At 38.9% G+C, this 21,521-nt stretch overlaps 1 protein-coding gene across 2 annotated transcripts in view; it reads left to right on the forward strand.

Annotated features, from left to right (window-relative positions):
• Positions 1-21,521, forward strand: part of COL14A1 (collagen type XIV alpha 1 chain) — a 173,301-nt gene that overhangs the window by 27,657 nt on the left and 124,123 nt on the right. For both annotated transcript variants that reach the window (XM_030553756.1, XM_030553757.1), the window contains exons 6-7: positions 17,680-17,835; positions 21,092-21,211. In XM_030553756.1, the coding sequence (XP_030409616.1) occupies positions 17,680-17,835; positions 21,092-21,211 (276 nt within the window). The remainder of the gene's footprint in view (positions 1-17,679; positions 17,836-21,091; positions 21,212-21,521) is intronic.

The raw sequence follows: 21,521 nt of genomic DNA on the forward strand, positions 1-21,521 counted from the left end.
AGAGCTTTTGTGTATTAATGGTGTTTCCAGTCCTCTTGGCTTTAATCCATACTTCAATCTAGCACTATAGAAATGTCTATAAATAAATGTGTAGGATGCTGTCCATATGCACTGCTGCTGAGAGGAAGAGTAGTCCTGTGGTTAGAGCACTAGTCTGTGATTTGGGAGTGCAGGATTTAAGTCCCTTCATTGCCATCTGTAAGATGGGGATCATAGCTTTTACCTACCTCACAGAGGCATTGTGAGGATAAATATGTTAAAGACTGTGAGCAGCTCAGAAACTACAATAAGGGAGGCCACATAATCACCTTTGATAGATTTCCATATTTAGTTGCACATAGAAAGATTGTCATAGTGGGTTTGCAGGAATTAAAACTGTGGTGCTGGGTGCTTTATAGCTATGGATAAACCTGGTATGTCATGAATGCTGGTCCCACAGCTGGCCAACATCCAGGAGAGATGTTAGTTTGCTGGCAAAGGTCAAAAAGCACCTTTTACAAAGCCAGCCGCCATCAAACGGAGTTCCGGCAGTGGTCAGAGGGATGAGAGAGCACATCGTTTGGTTGTTGTTTACAGAGTAACATGTCTGTATATCTTCATGGGATTTGTGTAATTCTGCCATGCTGCTAGGGCTATCCAGTGCACAAGAGTTGTGACAGCTGTGCACAGCTGCAAGAGGGGAGTTAGAGGGTTCAGGAGCCTGTTGAAGTCTAGAACTATTGAACACAACTTTTGAACCCGGGAGGAGGTGTGTTGCTGAGGATTGGGTGACCCTGTCTTCCCCTCATGGAGGTGGATGGATCTCCTGACACTTAATTGCAAATATGTGGGACTAGGGGAGCTGGGCCTCTGCATTATTACCTAATTCCTGAGGGAATCTTCTTAATCCTTTTTCAACTCTGCCCCCAATTTTCATTTTGTTTCAGTGTCATGGGGATATTTTTGCAGCTGGCACATCCATTAATATCCTTCACCTACTGTCAGTCAGCCAGGGAATGACCCCACGTTCACGTTAGGATCTCTGGCATGGCGTGTTCCATTCCATTCCTTTGTGTCACTTCTTCTCTTGAGCTCACTTGTCTTAGCTGAGGATTAAGATTCCACTACTGGAAGGGAACACTTTTGAGTTGCTTCTGGAAGCCTAATCTGCTAGTGAACAGTTTAATTAACTTGACTCTGAATTATAGTCTCATTAATATTACTGTGATAGCTCCATACTACAAATGGGTGGGCTCAATGGGCACAATCCTGAAAATGTTTACTTGCAGGAATAACTTTGCTCACACAAATAGTCCCACTGAAAATAATAGAGCATCGAAAGTGTCTTATATGCATAACAGTTTGGAGAATGAGGCCTTATAGCAGCATATATCAGGAAATTTGCAAGGTTTCTGTAAGTCAGCAGCTTTAGAGGCAAATTTTAACCTCAGCAGGGCCCTTGCTTCAGTTCAGTTTATTTAACTAGTACTAGTAGAATTTGGAAAAATCACCTTTTGTTGAACGCTCATATTTGGGACTTCTGTTTTAAATTAGATGTGTGATAAACACTATAGGTGGAAGATAGGGATGGTAGTTTGTTCTGGAAGGCTAATCAACTCTTTCCTGTAGAATACCTCTGTTATTTCATCTGTTCTTCTCTTCTAAGAACTTTCCAGCTCAATATCCCAATTTAGCTCAATACCTAGAGGGCAGACAGGTGCTGTCAAACTGTGGCAGATGTTTCTGCCTTCAGAGTTTCATAATATTTAGTGTTCCATTGTTCTCCAAAGAAGTAGTAATACAGTCTGAGTTGCAAGCAGTAATGGTGAAGCTATCTGCTGTGTCTACAGATAGTTATAAATCTCTTTATAACTATCAACCTATTTCAGTGAGGGCAACTCTATTTGGTTGGTTTTGTAAAAGGAAAAACCTCAGATGTTCAGATTTTGTCTCAATCAAATACACACTCTGTTTGTCAGCCTAATAATAATACATGCATCTGACGAAGTGGGTATTCACCCACGAAAGCTCATGCTCCAATACGTCTGTTAGTCTATAAGGTGCCATAGAACTCTTTGCTCCTAATAATTATGTAATCATTCTGTCAGGTGGTGTCAGCACCACCCAAGGCTGTGTTCAATATCTAAGGGTTCCTCCTAACATTACAAACCAAAATCATCTTAAGATCTCACCCAGGAATCTGGACTAAACACCATCTTGCTCTCTGAGTGCCATTGTTTATTTAGGTGCCTGTGGGTTATGAAAGTGCCTAGCTTTAGACACCCAAACTTGCAAATTTTGGCTTCAGTGACTCGTAGAAAACAAACAAGGAGCCAGCCACTGGCTGAATTGAGAAAAAAGCCCAGAAGTCTAGGTACCACTGCATTATGTGACAGGAATCTCCTTTCTTCTGGCAACTGTGTTCATCAGCTGGTATTCGTGAAGTGTTACCATCCAGTCAGTCCCTGCATTATGCTGGAAAGTAACCATTTGTGCTAAGGGCAGATAGCAGACCACCATGTAAATTATGGTTTTACAGACTACATTTTTATATTTTTAAATGTCACTACAAAACCTAACTAAAGATGAGCCGAATCATATACCAAGTTAACACAGAAATTCCTGTGGTCTCCATAACGTTGGCTGACTTAATTCAAATGATAACATTGGTAAATTTGAGCTCCTTTTTTAAGTACAACACTAAAAACATTCAGATTTAGGATCTCTCAGTGTCTCTGCCATATTATAGAAGCTCCCCTTCTGGAAAAGTTCTATACAATATAATAATGGTGAAATAGGTTTCTATATAAATTACTTGCTAACGCTATAGCATTTAATAGAGAATAGTGTCCTTTGTATAAGGTTAGTTAATCATTCCATGGAATTCTCTACGAGGAATACAATTCTCTTTAATTCTATAGGTTGGTTCAACAATAATTTTGTATTAAATTCTACTGGACTTTTCCATAAGGGTCTACCCTTAAAAATCTAATTCAAATGGGCTTGGATATGAGAATTATCACTTGGTTTTAAAGCAGTATGAAGACCATAAGAAAAGGATAGTTATAAGTGATATCAAATTGAGGGAAGTGTCTAGTAAAGTACTTCAGGGATTAGAGTTGAGTCTGTTCTGATTTAACATCTTCATTAATCATCGGGGATATAATATGATATCACACAGCTGGGCTGCCCACATGTCGTCTGCATCTGTTCAACTCACACATGTTACAAGAGTGAGGCTAGAGAAATAATAAGGGACTTAATGAGATTAGAAACATGGGTAGACAAAAAAATTAGATGAAACTGGAAAAAAAAGACAATGTAGCAGTGGGAAAAATAATCTGAAACATGGCTATTCAGTAGGTTATTCGTGGCTATTATAGAGGATGAGAGAAGCCTGAAAAACAGTGAACTTCTCCTAGAAAGAAAGGAGCACAATTCGACTGTAAACTCTCTTTGGGCAGGGACTGTTTTTTTATTCTGCATTTTATGGCATTTAGCATGATGGTGTCGCACTCCATGACTAGGGCTCCTAGGTGCTACCATACAGATAATTATCTAGGGATAGTGCAGGGGGGTATAATCTTCGTATTGGTATTGTTTCCTAGTCTTCTAACTACTGAATAGAGAGTGGCAGACAAAGGGAAGTTCTCTACAGGAGAATGCATTATATATAAACTAAAATTTAGTCACAGAAGTCATGGAATCCATGACTTCAGCCTGTGGTGGTAGAGTTGCAGGGTCCCCACTGCCCGCAGGGGTAGGGAGCTGCAGGGTACACTCACTGCCTCTGGGGTCCCTGCAGCTCCTGGCCACCGCTGGTGTGGGGGAACCCCCAAGTTCCTGGCTTCCATGAGTGGCCGGGGAACCCCTGAGCTCCTGGCTGCTATGGGCCCGTGAAGCTGCGGGCAGTGTGAGTATTCTGCAGTTCCCAGATGCCATGGGCTGTGGGGACACCCCACAGCTCACAGCCCCAACAGGCAGAGCAGGGACTTCTCAAGCTGCAGGCAGCAGGAGTACCCCACAGCCCCCAGCTGCTGCAGGGGGCTCCTAGCTCCTGCATATCTGCCCTGCTTCAGGCCATGTGGGGACCTGCAGATCCCCATTTTGTCCCAGATATTTTTAGTAAAACTCATGGACAGGTCATGGCTTTGATGAATTTTTCCTTTTTGACCATGACCCATCTGTGATTTTTACTAAAAATATCCCTTTTAAAATCTTAGCCTTAATTTTATTTATATATATCTATGTACTCACTGTAGGAGTAACAGATATAAAATAATTGATGGCAATCCTATCACAAGACACTTTGAATTGAACAGAGACCCATCAAATAAAAAGTTCAGAACAAATTTCTTGTGAGTGATGTGACAGCTGACGTAGATAATTTCGGTATGAACACTGACTACAACAAAGTACTTTTTTTTTAAAACTTGCTCAGGGCCTTACCCTGCATTTGCTGCATACTCCAAACCCCCAGTGACTTCAGCGAGTGTGTAGGGTGCACAAGGTATCCAGGATCAGGTTCTTTTAAGGCTCTTTTGTTCTTGCTGTGTTGTCTGTCTTTTGGAATTTTTTTTTCAGAAATATTTTTGGCCTTTGAGACAAATATTCTGTTTTTGTGTTTGTTATTCAGGTGACACAATGATTCCCTAGATATTGTTATTAAGTGGCATATGTCACCCTTGTTAAACAACATGGTCTTCATTGGTTGTCTAAGGGCTTGTCTACACATGCGGCATTGTGCACCTATAGAGCGCTCTAAAGTTTTGCTCTCTAACTGTCCTGTGTAGACCATGCCGACACACTCTAAAAGGTTCCTAGTGTGCATTAACATACTACCTACAGGAGTACATCAATGCACAAGGTACCTTTTGGAGCACCTCAGAGTCTACACAGTACAACTAGAGCACTAAACTTTAGACTGTTCTACAGTTTACAGCCCTTTGGTGTGCATCATGTGGACAAGGCCTAAGATGTAGGGTTTTGATTAGGGCTGTCAAGTGATTAAAAAAATTAATCATGCAATTAATCACACTGTTAAACAATAATAGAATGTAGGGCTGTCAATTAATCACAGTTATCATGCGATTAACTCAAAAAAATAATTGCGATGAAAAAAATTAATTGCAACAATAGCACACCAATTGAAATTTATTAGCTATTTTTGGATTTTTTTTTACATTTTCAAATATATTTATTTAAATTACAACCCAATACAAAGTATACAGTACTCACTGTATATTATTATTTTTATTACAAATATTTGAACTGTAATACTTATAAACAAAATAAATAGTATTTTTTAATTCACCTCATACAAGTACCATAATGCAATCTCTTTATTGTGAAAGTGCAATTTACAAACATAGATTTTTTTTTGTTACATTACTGCACTCAAAAAAAAAAACACAACACAATGTAGGCGCTAAAGTTTTACAAGTCCATTCAGTCCTACTTCTTGTTCAGCCAATCATTAAGACAAACAAGTTTGTTTATATTTATGGGAAGTAGTGCTGCCGGCTTCTTATTTACATCACCTGAAAGTGAGAACAGGCATTTGCATAGCACTTTTGTAGCCAGTGTTGAAAGGTATTTACATGCCAGACATGCTAAACATTTATATGCCCCTTCATCCTTTGGCTACCATTCTGGAGCTGATGATGCTTGATTAAAAAAAAATGCATTAATTAAATTTTGACTGAATTCCTTGGGGGAGACTAGTATGTCTCCAGCTCTGTTTTACCTACATTCTGCCATGTATTCCACATTGTAGCAGTCTTGGATTATGTCCCAGCATGTTTGTTTTAAGAATGCTTTCACTCATATTTGACAAAATGCAAAGAAGGTACCAATGTGAGACTTCTAAAGATAGCTACAGCACTCAACCCAAGGTTTAAGAATCTGAAGTGCCTTCCAAAATCTGAGAGGGACGAGGTGTGGAGCATGCTTTCAGAAGTCTTAAAAGAGCTATATTCGGATGCAGAAACTACAGAACCCGAGCCACCAAAAAAAGAAAATCAACCTTCTGCTGGTGGCATCTGACTCAGATGATGAAAGTGAACATGCATCGGTCTGCACTGCTTTGGATTGTTATCGAGCAGAAGCCGTTATCAGCATGGACACATAATGCTGGTTGAAGATGAAGGGACATATGAATCTTTAGTGCATCTGCACATAAATACCTTGCAACTCCAGCTACAATAGTGCCATGTGAATGTCTGTTCTCAGTTTCAGGTAACATTGTAAACAAGAAGCGGGCAGCATTATCTCCTGTGAATGTAAACAAACTTATTTGTCTGAGTGACTGGCTGAACAAGAATTAGGACTGAGTGGACGTGTAGGCTCTAAAGTTTTACATTGTTTTATTTTAGAATAGTTATTTTCTGTACACAATTCTACATTTGTAAGTTAAACTTTCATGATAAAGAGATTGCACTACAATACTTGTATGAGGTAAATTGAAAAATACTATTTCTTTTGTTTATCATTTTTGAAGTGCAAATATTTGTAATAAATAATATAAACTTTGATTTCAATTACAACACAGAATACAATATATTTGAAAATGTAAAAAAATCAAAAATATTTAATACATTTCAATTGGTATTGTTTAAGAGTGTGATTAAGATTGCGATGAATCACGATTCGTTTTTTTAATACCTATTAAATTTTTTTAGTTAATCGCATGAGTTAATGGTGATTAATCGACAGCCCTAGTTTTGACTTATTTATGGCTTGGAACCTGCTTAACTAAGAGTCTGTATTTCTCCCCTTCTGAGATAACCATGGTTAGGCTCAGCCAGGAACCCCTGATCATGGCTAGGTAAGCAGCAAGTTTTGATTGTTCCTCTTTCCTAATCTCTTCCTCCCCATTTCTACCTCCGCTTAAAAAAATTAAATCCATTAACTAAAAATCCTGTGCTAAGTCTTCAGTAGATTCCTCTGACTTGTGCATTGTATCTCTATCCCTATCCCCAGCCCGTCCGCTTAGACTGCATATTTTTGGATTGCAACCCCTTCAGGACAGGGATTATCTCTTTTCTGTGTTTGCGCCATACCTATTACCATAAGGATCCAGTCCCAGTTGGGGCATTTGTGAACTACCATAATATAAATATTTAATATAACAAGAAAAGAAAGATAGCATGTGGCAGGTGCCATGTAACATGGATTCATAGAATCATAGAAATGTAGGATTGGAAGGGACATTGAGAAGTCATCAAGTCTAGCCCCCTGTGCTGGGGGAGGACCAAGTAAACCTAGAACATCCCTGACAGCTGTTTGTCCAACCTGTTCTTAAAAACCTCTGAAAAGATGGAGATTCCACAATCTCTGTCAGAAGCCTATTCCAGTGGTTAACTACTGTTATATTTAGCAAGTTTTCCCAATATCTAACCTAAATCTCCCCTGCTGCAGATTAAGCCCATTACTTCTTATTCCTCACAAGTCAGGCTTTCTAAACCTTTAAAATTTTTTGTTGCTGTTCTCTAGACCAGTGCTTCTCAAAGCTGGTCCGCTGCTTGTTCAGGGAAAGCCCCTGATGGTCCAGGTCGGTTTGTTTACCTGCTGCATCCACAGGTTTGGCCGATTGCGGCTCCCACTGGCCACAGTTTGCTGCTCCAGGCCAATGAGAGCTGCGGGAAGTGGCAGCCAGCACATCCCTCAGCCTATGCCACTTCCTGCAGCCCCCGTTGGCCTGGAGTGGTGAACCGCGGCCAGTGGGAGCTGCGACTGACCAAACCTGCGGATGCAGCAGCTAAACAAACTGGGTCGGACCTCTGAGGGCTTTGCCTGAACGAGAGGTGGACCAGCTTTGAGAAGCACTGCTCTAGACTCTCTCTAATTTGTCCATATTCAATTTGTGATCTACTATAACTCCCAGGTCCTTTTCAGCATTATTACCACTTAGCCAGTTATTTCTCATTCTCCACCTGTGCATTTGACTTTTTTCTTCCTAAGTGAGGTAGTTCAATACTCCTGGGGGAATTCTGTGCCACTGCGCAATGCAGAGTTTTGCAGAAATTAATGTTGTACGTGCAGAATTTGCTTCCCCCCCAGAAATGGCCTGCAGTGCTGCTAGCTGCCACTAGGGGCCAGTGGACCTGGCAGACCCCAGGTCACACATAGAAGACACTGCTGGAGGGAGGGAGACGGAGCTGGAGGGAAGGAGACGGTGACACGCAGGAAACTCTGTGTAGGCTTGGGACTGAGCATCAGGCTGTTTCTCCCTCTGGATCCCTGGGCTTTGTGGGGAGGGATGTGGGTATCTGGGCAAGGGGAGGGGTGTAGCTGGGCTCGGGGGGGGGGGGAGGGAGTGCCGGTGTCTTGGCTCTGTGGGGGAGGGGATTTGTGTGTTTTGGCTGGCGGGGCGCATGGCTGGCCTCTAGGGTGGAGGGGTTGTGGCCCCCTGACTGGGCTCTGTGGGGGAGGTGGCAGAGAAACAAGAAATGAGTTGCCATAGGGATTTCTTTATCCCTACTCCTGGGGGGATTTTTGTGTGTCTGTATTGTTACAGACATACTTGCTGACAGGTATTTTGAAATAAATTACCAAAATAATTGAAACTGGTGTGATTATATAGCATTATTTTGACAAATAACATTTGCAGAATTTTTATTTGTTTGGCACAGAATGCCCCCAGGAGTATATTTTGCATTTATCTTTATTGAATTTTCATCTTGTTTAATTCAGACCAATTCTTCCATTTGTTGAGGTCATTTTGAATTCTATAGAACTAGGGGGGAACCTCAAGAGGTCATCTAGTCCAGTCCCCTGCACTCATGGCAGGATTAAGTATTATCCGGCGCCCCTGGACTTCCAAGAGCTAAGCAGATCAAAGCGAGCATATCTATCACACTGAGATTTAAACTTCAAGACTCCTTATAAGAAATGCAAAGAGAGGTGGATATTTTTTGCTGTTTTTAAAATGAAATAGGCAGCTAGTGTTGTTCTTAAAATTATTATGAAGAACATTTTTAAGCTTTGTTATAACGAGCGTTGTTTGCCTGGACTGCTCAAGACCTGAATGCTTGTGTAGGAGGAACACTGAGTTGGCTTCTTAAATCCCTACATGCTGTTTCACATCTGATACTCCTTGATGAAACATAGGAGCCTTCTCTTAAACAGGCTTATTCAAAGTGATACAAGTGACGAAAATGAGATCTTGGAAGAGTGTTGCCATTTTCATAATGTAATAAAAATACTGTCATGATAAAATAATAATTAATAATACATAGTGTGTAATAAGCATGTCCTAAAAACCAGTTTTATATTTCCAAGATCACTGCTTTTCTAATTTATATTCAGGTAAAAAAAATCCCTGGAAATATTCATTTTTAGGAGGCGGTTTGCAAGAATTGACATTTTAGTGAAAGGGGTTCATGAGTTGTTAAAGTTTGGGAACCACTGATCTAGACCATCCCTGACAGGTGTTTTTTCCAACCTGCTCTTAAAGATCTCCAATGATAGAGATTCTACAACCTACCTGGGCAACTTATTCCAGTTTTAATCCTGTCATCTAAAGTGCTTGCAATTCCTCTGCAAATTTTATACCCATACTCTCCACTCCATTATCCATGTCATTAATGAAAATATTTAATAGCTACAGAGGACTGACCCCTGAATACGCCACTAGATATCCCCTCCCATTTTGACGGCGAACCATTGATAACTACTACTTTTGAGTGCTGCCTTTCAACCAGTTATGTACCTACTTCATAATAATTCAATCCTGACCACATTTCCCTAGTTTGTGGGAATGTCATATGGAGCTGTGTCAAAAATCTTACTAAATCAAGATATATTCAAGTCTACAACTCCCTCCCCGCCCCCATTCATCAGGTCAATAACCCTATCAGAGAAGGAAATTAGGTTGGGTTGGCATGATTTGTTTTTGACAAAGCCATGTTTGCTCTTCCATATAATCCTGTTATCCTCTAGGTGCTTACAAATTTCTTGTTTAATCATTTGTTCCAGTATCTTTCCAGGTATCAAATTTAAGCTGACTGGTCTATTATTCCCCAGGTCCTCTTTATTCTTCTTTTCTATGTTTGTCCTTTTTCAGTCTTCTAGGACCTTACCCATCCTCCAGGAGCTCTCATAATTGCTAATGGTTCTGAGATTGCTTCTGCTGGTTTCTTAAGTACCCTAGTATGAATTTCATCAGGCCCTGCCAACTTGAACACATCCAACTTAGTTAAATATTTTTAAACTGGTCCATAGCTATTTTGGCTTGTGTTCCTTCCCCCTTGTTGTTTAATATTAATTGTGTTTGAGTATTTATTTACTAAAAGGTTCAATAGTGACTATTGAAGTAAAATAGGCATTAAACACCTCAACTTTCTTCAGTCACAAGTTTTTAGCTGTCCTTTCCCATTAAGTAGAGACCCTACACTTTCCTTTCTCCCTTTCTCTTCATGTATTTAAAGAACCTCTTATTCCCTTTATATCCCTTGCTAAATGTAACTCATTTTATGCCTTTGCCTTTCTGACTTTGTCCCTACATGCTTGTACTATTCTTTTTTACTCCTTTTTAGCAATTCATCCATGTTTCCATTTTTTTTTGTAGGATTGTTTTTGGATTTTCAGGTCATTTAAGAGCTCCTGATGGAGACATGTTGGACTTTTCCTCTTCTTCCCATCTTTCCTTAGAATTGGGATAGTTTGCAGTTGTGCCTTTTAATATTGTCTCCTTGAGAAACTGCCAGCCCCCCTGAATTCCTTTTTCCTTTAGATTTTCTTCCCATGGGACCTCACCAGCAGATCTCTGAGTTTGTTGAAGTCCATTGTTCACGAACAAGGAAGGACGTCTTATGACGTTATCCAGGGTACAATCTAGACTGCTAAACAGCTGAGTCCCCTCGGTACTCTAGCCTGGGGTGCCTTTTACAGTGCTTTGCTATAAAAGCCATCACTCCTGATCTTGCTCATATGCAGCCTCTAGCATGCAAAATTACTCCCAGCTGAATTACATGAATGCTGCAGCCAGTCACTCATGAATTATATACAGGGCAACACCAGCAAACTCTCAGTCCCAGACTTGCCCCCCAGAAATGTGCATCTTGTACTGCCCCGCACCTTTCTGTACAATACAAGTAATAGAATGTCTGTCATTTCATCAATGGAAAATGATATGCACAGACCCCATTATGTCAAGTGGAGTTTCCCGAACACTTCAATCCAAAGCACACACTGGTTTAGATAAAACAAATGTATTAATTACAGAAAGATTTTATGTGATGACAAGTAGTGAGGCATAAAATCAGAATTGGTTACAAAGAAGATAAAAGATAATCTGCAAACCAATACCTAATATAGCAAACTGAATGGATTCAAAACAAAGGTTTTTATCTCACCATATGCTTACAACAACCTGTACTGGCTGAACAGCCTCCTAGCTGGGACCCTTTCCCCATTCAATGATCCTTCCTTTGTCTTTTAAGCATTGTAACTTCTGTGAGTAGAGACGAGGCGAGAGAGGTGATTTACAGGCAGGCCTCTGTTTCTCATTCCTATACCCTTTTCCCCTCTTTGAGAATTATCTCCTGCTGAGGTTCAAGTGAGAGGCAGTCTGTTTACATGGAAACTTCCATCTGTTCCATTGTCAATGTGTAAAGTTCTCGCTCACACCCTTCTTCCTGCCAAAGAATGGCCATTTAACTAGGCGATACTCCATAATAGTTCATCTGATTATGCTGGTACATGGCTGGGGCACCCATGTGTCTGTCTCTGAAAAACTGGCTTGGGACTGCTTTTCTTAAACGTAGAGTCTATACAGTAGATTCTTTTAACTGTACATACAATGTTGCCACACATATTTCATCAGGATAATAATGTTCCTCAGATTGAGATTTTTCAAACGATACCTCACAAGACATACCTTGTACAAAATTTATCACAGTCTTATAAAAAGAGTGAAAATAATACCTCTCTTGGGAATTCAGTGGAAACATAGGTGTAAAGACTGCCAGATCAATCTCATGGCATCTTTCAGGCAGGATCTCAAAGTACTTTGCAAACATCAATGTGAGACACCTAGTGCCTTATTTTCAGAAGTGTTGCTGATCCAATGACTTCAGCATCTCTACAGATCAGACACACGTGCTAAAATCTTGTCCATATTGAAGTCAATGGGAAAACTCTATTTGATGTCAGTGAAGCCAGCGTGTCACTCAAGGTTTTGTACGTTGGACACACAAATCTCATGGCATGCAAAATTAATTCTGAAAATATGGCTGCATATATTATACATGCTTATAAATTTTGTTTAAACACGTAAACATTTTCTAGCAGATTACATACAATGTACATCATGTAATGTGATCTAGGGGCTAATGACGTGCTGTATTGGTATTTAAAAAACATTTCCTTCTAATGAATCATATGCTGACATGATTCTTTCAACACAATCCTCCATTGAGTTCCATTGAAAAGATTATAGCATGATATAGCCCATGTTTTTTCCTGTGGCTTAATGACATATCAACCTTTTGAGAATGTTTTGTGTTAATATCTGAGAGTAACCATCTGAGGCAGTTCTGAGAGAACTTGACACTCAACACTCTTGAATTATAATTGAGTGGCATGTCTAATTCCCTGAAGATGTCTGTTAAATCGTAGTATACTTGTTGTACTGAAATAATGAGTAAATGTGTCCATATAAATAAAATTTACAATCCAATTTGTTGAAAAGTTGTTTGTTAATCCTCAGAACAGCTGTTTCATTTAAAACATCAACATGTCCAAATACAATACCAAAGAGTGAAGAGAAATAGAACTATCACTGCAATCTATGAAAGAGTTTCTCAAGTTTCAGGCACTTCACACAGGAAATATTACATGGCCAGTAGGGCTATGATTCATCCAGGAAGCACCAGTTATTTTAACGCATATCTCAAGTAAATGTACAGGCAGTAATTCTTGTTAGGATATAGGAAAGAATCCTAAACATTTTGTAAACTAAATAGATCTATTGATTGCTTTTAAAATACATTTGATTGGTTTTGTAATACCATTTGATTTTGAAGGAGGGTTAAAAAGAATTGCTGACTATCTGCTGCAGGTCTGAAGAGTTGTTACCAAATATATTTACTCAAGTTTCTGCATTTCTGGCTATAACTTTTATTAAAAACCTCAAGCTTAGCATTATCCCTGAAATAACCTTTGGTTTTTTTCTCCCCTTTAAGAGTTACTGAATTTCCTGATTGTGTGTGGTTTGGATATTAAAATAAAACGAAGTGGCCTCAGAATTTGTATGTCTGCTTCTTGAACTAAAAGAGTTTTCTGGGCCAGACACAGATATATGGGAAAGGGCTGGCCTCATTTTCTCCTGTGGTTCAGGGGTGTGCTCCTGAGCTTGCTGGACTGGTCTCACAACATGACGATGTTCCAATATCTGAGTCCTTCAAATTCAAGCAGTGTTTATGTTTGTTTCAATGGAGGGTCAGATATGTTTTATGCATCTGGTTGGTCCCTGCCTTAATATATGGGGTGTACTAGACTCTGATCTCAGTTCAAAGATATTGCCATTATAGTGTTGTAATAATAATGCCAGAATAATAATGGTTCCTTGTCCATCATATTCTCACTCTCACTCTCTCTCTCTCTCTCACACACACACACACACACACACACACACACAATCATACTGTGCTGGACTGACTTCCATATTTCATCTTTGTTCTACTCCCATCTTATATTTCATTCACATCTGTCATCAAATTTCTTTCTGTTTGTACTTCGTTACCCTATGAACTAAGCTATCATGGTTTTTCCATTCATATTGTACAATCACTGCCATCTGCTTAAACTCTCCATCTCACCTCTTCCTGATATATTATTCTAATTTCCCACTGTGACCAGGAATAAGAAAGGAAATGATATAGTGGAGCCTCAGAAAGAATTATAATGCCAACTCCTAGCAGAAAAAAAACATGTGTTTTGGCTCTTGAAAACCAGAGCAAAGTGTCAAGTCACAGGGAGGTAAAACATCACATTTCATTCTGCAAACTATATCTGAAACTAGGTGAAAATTAGACCACTCTTTCTGAGGTTCAGTTTCTTCCCATGTGATGTTGCTTACGTCCATGTGCAACCTCTTCCTCTCTCTCTGCCCCTCTTCCCATGAAGACCCAGGAAATATCCACCTTGACACCCCCAAGCATTCAAAAGTCATGAGCCAGAACCTCTCTCCCACAGCAAACAATGAGTTTGGCTTAAAAATCAGATTTTTTTGTTTTTTTGTTTAGAAAGTCTAAATCTTGTGTTTTGGTCAAAGGGAAGAATAAGTGTATTTGATCTCATGATCTCTTTCACAAGAACACTGTAAGCTGGGATGATGTTGAATTTGTATTCCTGTCAAATTGCAAAGACTGCTTTTAATGTCTCACTATTGTTTATTCCATTTTAGGGAAGTTTCTACACTTTCTATTAAGTTGAACTGGAGAAAACATAAACAAATAGTGGGTATACAGAAGTAACAAACAAATGTTTTAAGCAGAAAAGATTCCCACAAGTGCATCCCAGCTATGAAGAGTGAACTATATTTTCACATTCTGTGGCATTTCAATACAATCTTGAATCAAATCACAAATGATTATTTTGATACAACTATTTACGCTGGTCTGATTATATGGAAATAAAATATTGAAAGAATGCGGTTTTTGTTTTCTTTACTGTTTTGCTGCTGTAAATGAATCTGCCTACCCCAATTAAAGATATATAAATTTGGCAAAGTAATAACTACAGGATTGAAAAGGCCTCATTCAAAAAAACTTGTTCATGTGTAAGAAGTGAGAAATAGATTGATTCTGAAACCATGAATACTCTAAGTTTTTAAAATTGGTGAGAGGGACTTTAGCCACACAAATCCTATTATCCTAATTATGTGGATGGATAAAGTCACATCTGCGCTGCAGTGTACCTACTTGGATGAAAACCCAGGGACCTGTTCTTCCATCCTCACTTTGTTTGGATAGCATTTTTCTCTGCCAATAGTCCTGCTGAAACTAATGGAACATAATGTACTATGCAATGTAAGGATGGTAAAACTGACCTCCATTTTAGTGACAAGTCAAGAAATGCAAATTGATCAACAGGAAACATAACTGGGCAAACATACCTATGTTTAGACCATGCTGTGGCAGATATCAGCTGCAGTTAAATAATGAAAAATCAAATCCTAATCCCACTGAAGTCAATGGAAACTTTGCCATTGATTTCAATGGCAGAAGGATTGGGAGCTTTGTTTAAAGTTATCTTCCAATTTATTCTCACTTTTTTCCAATATGCTCACATTCTTGATATTTACTGTTTTTCTAGTGTTTATACACTAAAATATATTGCCAATTCAAATACCGTTGCCTTGTACTGTAAAAATCTGAAATAAAGGTTTTGGTTTGGCAATTTCACAAGTGGAATTTTTCCATGTGTTCATAGTCTATTCCTTACTGCTAACTGTTTGTAGGAAAAACACTCTAATCCTTATAAAATACTTCTAGTGAATTAGCGTTAACTTTATGGATTGGGTTTGCCATCCATTGTGGTTATATCAAATTTGAAACAAACAACATGACTTATTCTGTCCAGTTAAAAAAAGTTTGTGACTTTGGCTACCATTCTTAGTCCTTCTGCACATCAGATTGTATTTACATTTAAGATAATCATTCTAGTGACATTACTGTTATGGTGTTGTTTTAAGCTGCTGACCACATGGTATGTAATCACGTTCAATGTTGTATGAGCATTCAAGAGGGCCAATATGTGCACCCTGTCTTCTCTCACTGAACCTCCGCTCTTATTAATCCCTCATTTAAACAACTCTACCCTTTTCTCAGCACTTGAGCAATTTGTATTCCTCTCCACTCACCTCTTTCTGTACTACTCATGCTGATGTTTGAATACCATTTGTAATCTCAAGTTTACCTTGTGGCTCCTGGGGAAACAGATGATGCAAATCAGAGCTTATTGTCTATCAGGCCTAGTGAAAACTCATCTTTCTGTCTACTTAGCCTCTCTCCCAAGTTCAAAAACACATGTTATTTTATCATTGGCTATGTCTACACTTATGGTGGCATGCAGAGTACAGCGTACTTAGGTAGCTACATGTGTAGTGTCTGTAGTGAAAAGCTCCAGCAGCATTCCCGCTTCCTCCTCTGTGCCTGAGCCTCCTCTGTGCCTGAGCCTTTCCCTGCTGACAGAGCCTTTCACTGTGGCAGGGAAAGGCTCTGGTTGAAGGAGGCAGCATGAAACTGAAAAATAGCAGTATAGCTGTGGGAAGCACAGCTAGTGCCTGTAGAAAGCAGTGTAGGGTATATACCCTAGGGGTTCAGGCATGTAGGAGGCTTTATTCTACTCCCTAAGCCATGCCTCACCATCTACACTGCAGTTTATATCTATGCTAGCTGGATGAGCAGCGTATGTACTCTACATACTGGTGTAAGTGTAGACATATCAATTGAGGCAGTTTGTAATGCATGTTGCCCCTTCTGTAGTGTTTGACTCAATTATCCCCAACATTTCCCCATTCATCTCATTCTCCATTGAATGCAGTGAGGAGTTTGCTATATTCCTACTTTCAAACATAGAAAAGATAATTCATTGCTGCTGCCAGGTATCCAGAAATCCCTTGACACACCTACATGACAGGTCCCCAATAATTTCCCTTCTCTTGGCCATGCAAACTATCAGTAACTGTTGGCCACCACCACACACATCCCGTCCATCTCTGAATCCAGTTCAGCCCCTCCTCTGGTCATGAAATTCCATGATTTCCCCTAGCTCTGTGATGTTATAACCATTCACTCTTCTGCCTGATCCGCTGCATTATTTTGCCTTTTCTCAGCTGCCTCACTGCTATGTTCACAGCTGAATGTTGCAATTTTGCTTGTCCAGCCTAGTATGTCAGGAACTCTTTTATTCCTGTCTCTTACCTTAAAATCTTACCGTTATCTTAGCCTGTGAGTGACTCTAAAACCTACTTAACTTTCTGTTTCCCTTTTCCTATTACCACTTCCCTCCATTTTCCCTGTAATTTAACCAAGCCAGCAAGAATATTAACAGACATCTCCACTGCTTCCGAAGTTCAGGTTTCTCTTCTGTGACTATCCTCTATTTTTGTACATTGCTTTTCCTTTCTGATTGTACAAGAGAGAGTAGGCCAGATCCCCAGCTGGTGCAAATCAGCACAACTCCATTGAATTCAACAGAACTATGTTCTTCTGTACCAGCTGAGGACTTCCCCACTTGGTGACAGCTTATTAGAATTATCCATGTGTTCTGAGATCTGTCTTACTTCATACATAGCAGGATTTATGCAGTAAACATAATTTATATTCTGTTGCATTCTAGAAGCCCAGTGCATATATCCCCAGGAATCAAAATGTAAACATGAGCTGCCATTTGATGCTATTCTACCAATATAGCAGTTTATGCTTTTTTCTTACAGGAACACTGTATTTTTAAGTAATCAATACTACTTCTAAAAATTAATTTCATACAACCAAATAAGAGGCTAGAACATATTTGACAATATCTTATTAATGTATTTATTTTTAATAACTTTGCTCAGCATCATTTTTATGGTCTATAAAAGACTATATTGTCTTTTAAGTATTAAACTTAGAAGGAAAAATCCCAGAAATGTTTAATTGCCCTAGCATCATTGTGATTACTTTTTATTTTCCATATTATGATTTACAGAAAATCAGTTTACATGTAAAACTCCAGCAATCGCAGACATTGTGATCCTGATAGATGGTTCCTGGAGTATTGGAAGATTCAACTTCAGACTTGTCCGGCTTTTCCTGGAAAATCTGGTTGGTGCCTTCAATGTGGGTTCTGAGAAAACAAGAGTAGGTAAGGTTTCTGAAGAAAATTCTGTAAGTTCACAGTTGAATTAAAACAAACAAAAAAGAAAACAACAATAAACCCTTGATTTCCAAGGTAGTAATGAACTTAATCCCAAAATATTTGTACAACATACATCATCCTCTTTATTTGTCATAATAGAAATAGTAGGGCCTGATCCTGAAAGCATTGTACACACAGAATTTCCATTTAAATCAATGAGAGTAACATGAATGGACAGATTGTAATATTGGACCTGATCATCGTACACAAGATATTTCTCATAATGAATTGTAATATTCATAAGAACATAAAAATGGCCATGCTAGGTTAGACCAATGGTCTATGTAGCCCAGTATCCTGTCTTCTAACAGTGACTGCTGCCAGATGCTTCAGCAGTAATGAATAGAACAGCAATTTTGTGTGATCCATCCCCTTTTGTCTAGTCCCAACTTTGGCAGTTGGAGGTTTAAGAACATCTGGAGCACAGAGTTGCATCCCTGACCATCTTGGCTAATAGGCATTGATGGACCTATCCTCAATTAACTTATCTAATTATAGTTTTATTCTTCACAACATCCCCTGGAAACAAGTTCCACAAGCTGAATGTGCGTTATGTGAAGTATTTCCTTATTCTTGTTTTAAACCTGATGCCTATTAATGTCATTGGATGACACCTAATGTGGTCTTATACAGAGGGGAAGTAACACTGTTTTTCTTCATACCATTCATGGCTTTTATATACTTCTACCATATTTTGTCTCTTTTCTAAATTGAGCACTCCCAGTTTTTATAATCTCTCTTCATATGGAAGTGTTCCATACCCCTAATCATTTTTGTTACCCTTCTCTGTACCCTTTTCTAATTCTAATATATCTTTTTTGAGATGGGGCAACCAGAATTGTACACAGTATTCAAGATGTGGGTGTATCATGGATTTATATAGTGGCATTATGATATTTTCTGTCTTCTTATATATCCCATTCTGAATATCTGTTCTTTTGATTGCTTCTGCATATTGAATGGATGTTTTCAGAGAAATGTCCATGATGATTACAAGATCTCTTTTTTTGAGTGGTAACAGCTAATTTAGAAACCATCTTTTTGTATGTATAAATGGGATTATTTTTTTCCAATATGCATTAGTTTGAATTTGCCAACACTGAATTTCATTTGTCATCTGTAAAGACGTACAAAGGGATCTCACAAAACTAGATGACTGGGGGACAAGTCATCTAGTTTTGTGATATCCCTTTGTATGTCTTAGTTAAATACAAAGCTGACTACAATTTTGAGTAATTTTGTACTATCTGCAAATTTTGCCACCACACTTCCTCTCTTTTTTCTAGATCATTTATGAATATGTTGAACATCACAGGTTGTAGTACAGATCCTGGGAGGACCCTGCTATTTGCCTCTCTCCACTGTGAAAACTGACCATTTATTCATACCCTCTGATTCCTATCTGCTGCTGATCCAGGAGAGGACTTTCCCTATTATCCCAAGACAGCTTAGTTAGCTTAAGAGCCCCTTGTGAGGGACGTTGTCAAAGGCTATTTGAAAGTCCAAGTACACTGTCTCGACTGGATCACTTTTGTCCACATTTTTTGACCCCCTCAAAAAATTCTAATAGATTGGTGAGGCATGATTTCCCCTTACAAAAGCAGTGTTGACTTTTCCCAACCATATCACATTTGGATCTAATAATTCTGTGCCTTACTATAATTTCAAGCAATTTGTCTGGTACTGAAGTTATGCTTACTGCCCTGTAATTGCCAGGGTTGCCTCGGAGCCTTTTTTAAAATTGGCATTACATTACCTACCCTCTACTCATTTTGTTCATAGGTTGATTTAAGTAATAGGTTAATCCCATAGCTGTTAATTCTACAGTTTCATATTTGAGTTCCTTCAGAACTCTTCAGAACTCTGAAGGTTCATCTGGCCCTGGTGACTTAATACTGTTTAATTTGTCAATTTGTTCCAAATCTTCCTCTATTGACATCTCAATCTGGGACAGTTCCTCAGATTTATCACTGAAAAATAATGGCTTGGATGTGGGAATCTTCCCCACATCCTCTGCAGTGAAGACTAACGCAAAGAATCCATTTAGATTCTCCACAATGGCCTTGTCTTCCTTGAGTGCCCCTTTAGAACCTCATGCAGCCAGTGGCCCCACTGATAGTTCGTGAGGCTTCCTGCTTCTGATGTGCTTAATTGTTTTATGCTGTTTTAGTTTTTGTGTCTTTAGCTAGTTGCTCTTCAATTTTATATTATATTTTTACACTTGACTTGCCAGAGTTTATGCTCCTTTCTATTTTCTTCAGTAGGATTTGACTTCCAATGTTTAAAGGATGCCTTTTTGCCTGTAACTGCTGGCTGTCTAGCCATGATGGGATTTGTTTGGTCCTCTTACTGCTTTTGGTTTTTTTTAATTTGGGGTATACATTTAATTTGAACCTCTACTATGGTGTTTGTGAGTAGGCTCCTGCAGTCTGCAAGCATTTCATCCTTCTGACTGTTCCTTTTCATTTCTATTTAGCTAGCTTCCTCACTTTTGTGTAGTTAAATGCTACTTTTTCCCCTACAAGGATGTTAAATTTAATATATTATGGTCATTATGACTGATTGGTTAAGTTATATTTGCTCCTGGACGAGATCCTATGCTCCCCTTAGGACTATATCAAGAATTGACTCTCCCCTTGTGGGTTCCAGGACAAGCTGCTCCAAGAAGCAGTCATTTATGGTGTCTAGACATTTTATCTCTTCCTGAGATGACATATAGACATATTTTCATCTCAGGTTCTAATCCAATGCCTTTTGAAATCAACAGAAAGACTCCTATTCACTTCAACTGGCATTAGATCAGACCCTTACAGTGTACTTTTTACATGAAGAAAGTGCCAACAGATGGTTTCTATCATGTTTAAAACTGATTTGAGCAATATATCGTATCTGTTTTGCTACTTACATTGTAGCCTGTTCAAAGAGGCATTTAATAAAATTGTTCTCTTTCATGAAATGAGTTCTTGGAATCTTACTAAAACCTGAAAAAATGCACCTTACCTTTTACTTAAATTCTTTAGCACTTGAAAGAAAAACCTAGAAAATACATAGTGGAGTTGGCATCCAGAACAACTTAGGGAGTAATAAATTCATCTTTAAAGAGTTCAAAAGAGCCCTGTTACGATAACAAACTACTGATAGCTTAGTATGTATATACTTGAAAAAATGAATCTCCTACAATGTATTTATTTTGATTCACTAGGTCTTGCTCAGTACAGTGGGGATCCCCGAATTGAATGGCATCTAAATGCCTTTAGCACAAAGGATGCTGTTTTGGATGCAGTCCGTAATCTGCCATATAAGGGAGGGAATACATTAACAGGTACAGTATGTATTTTTGCATTAGCCACATGCTCCAAAATATGCCATGCTGCACTGGCTTAAAGTATTGGGGTTTTGTTCTGTTTCGCAAAGGTGAATGTGCTGTTTATTTTTGAAGTTTGCCTAAGAGCTTGATCTGAAGTAGCGGCAGTCAAAGGGAATCTTCATGTCTTCAGTGAGCTTTGACTCAGGCCTCAGTCTGCAAAATCTGTGTCTATGATTTGTCTATGCCAAAACTAAAAGCAAAGGAAGTTCAGTTTTACATTCTGGAAAGAGGCTAGAGCAGCAAAAGCCATTAACACTGTTCATAC

Source organism: Gopherus evgoodei, chromosome 2 (genome assembly GCF_007399415.2).
Source record: "Gopherus evgoodei ecotype Sinaloan lineage chromosome 2, rGopEvg1_v1.p, whole genome shotgun sequence".
NCBI classification, from domain to species: Eukaryota; Metazoa; Chordata; order Testudines; family Testudinidae; genus Gopherus; species Gopherus evgoodei.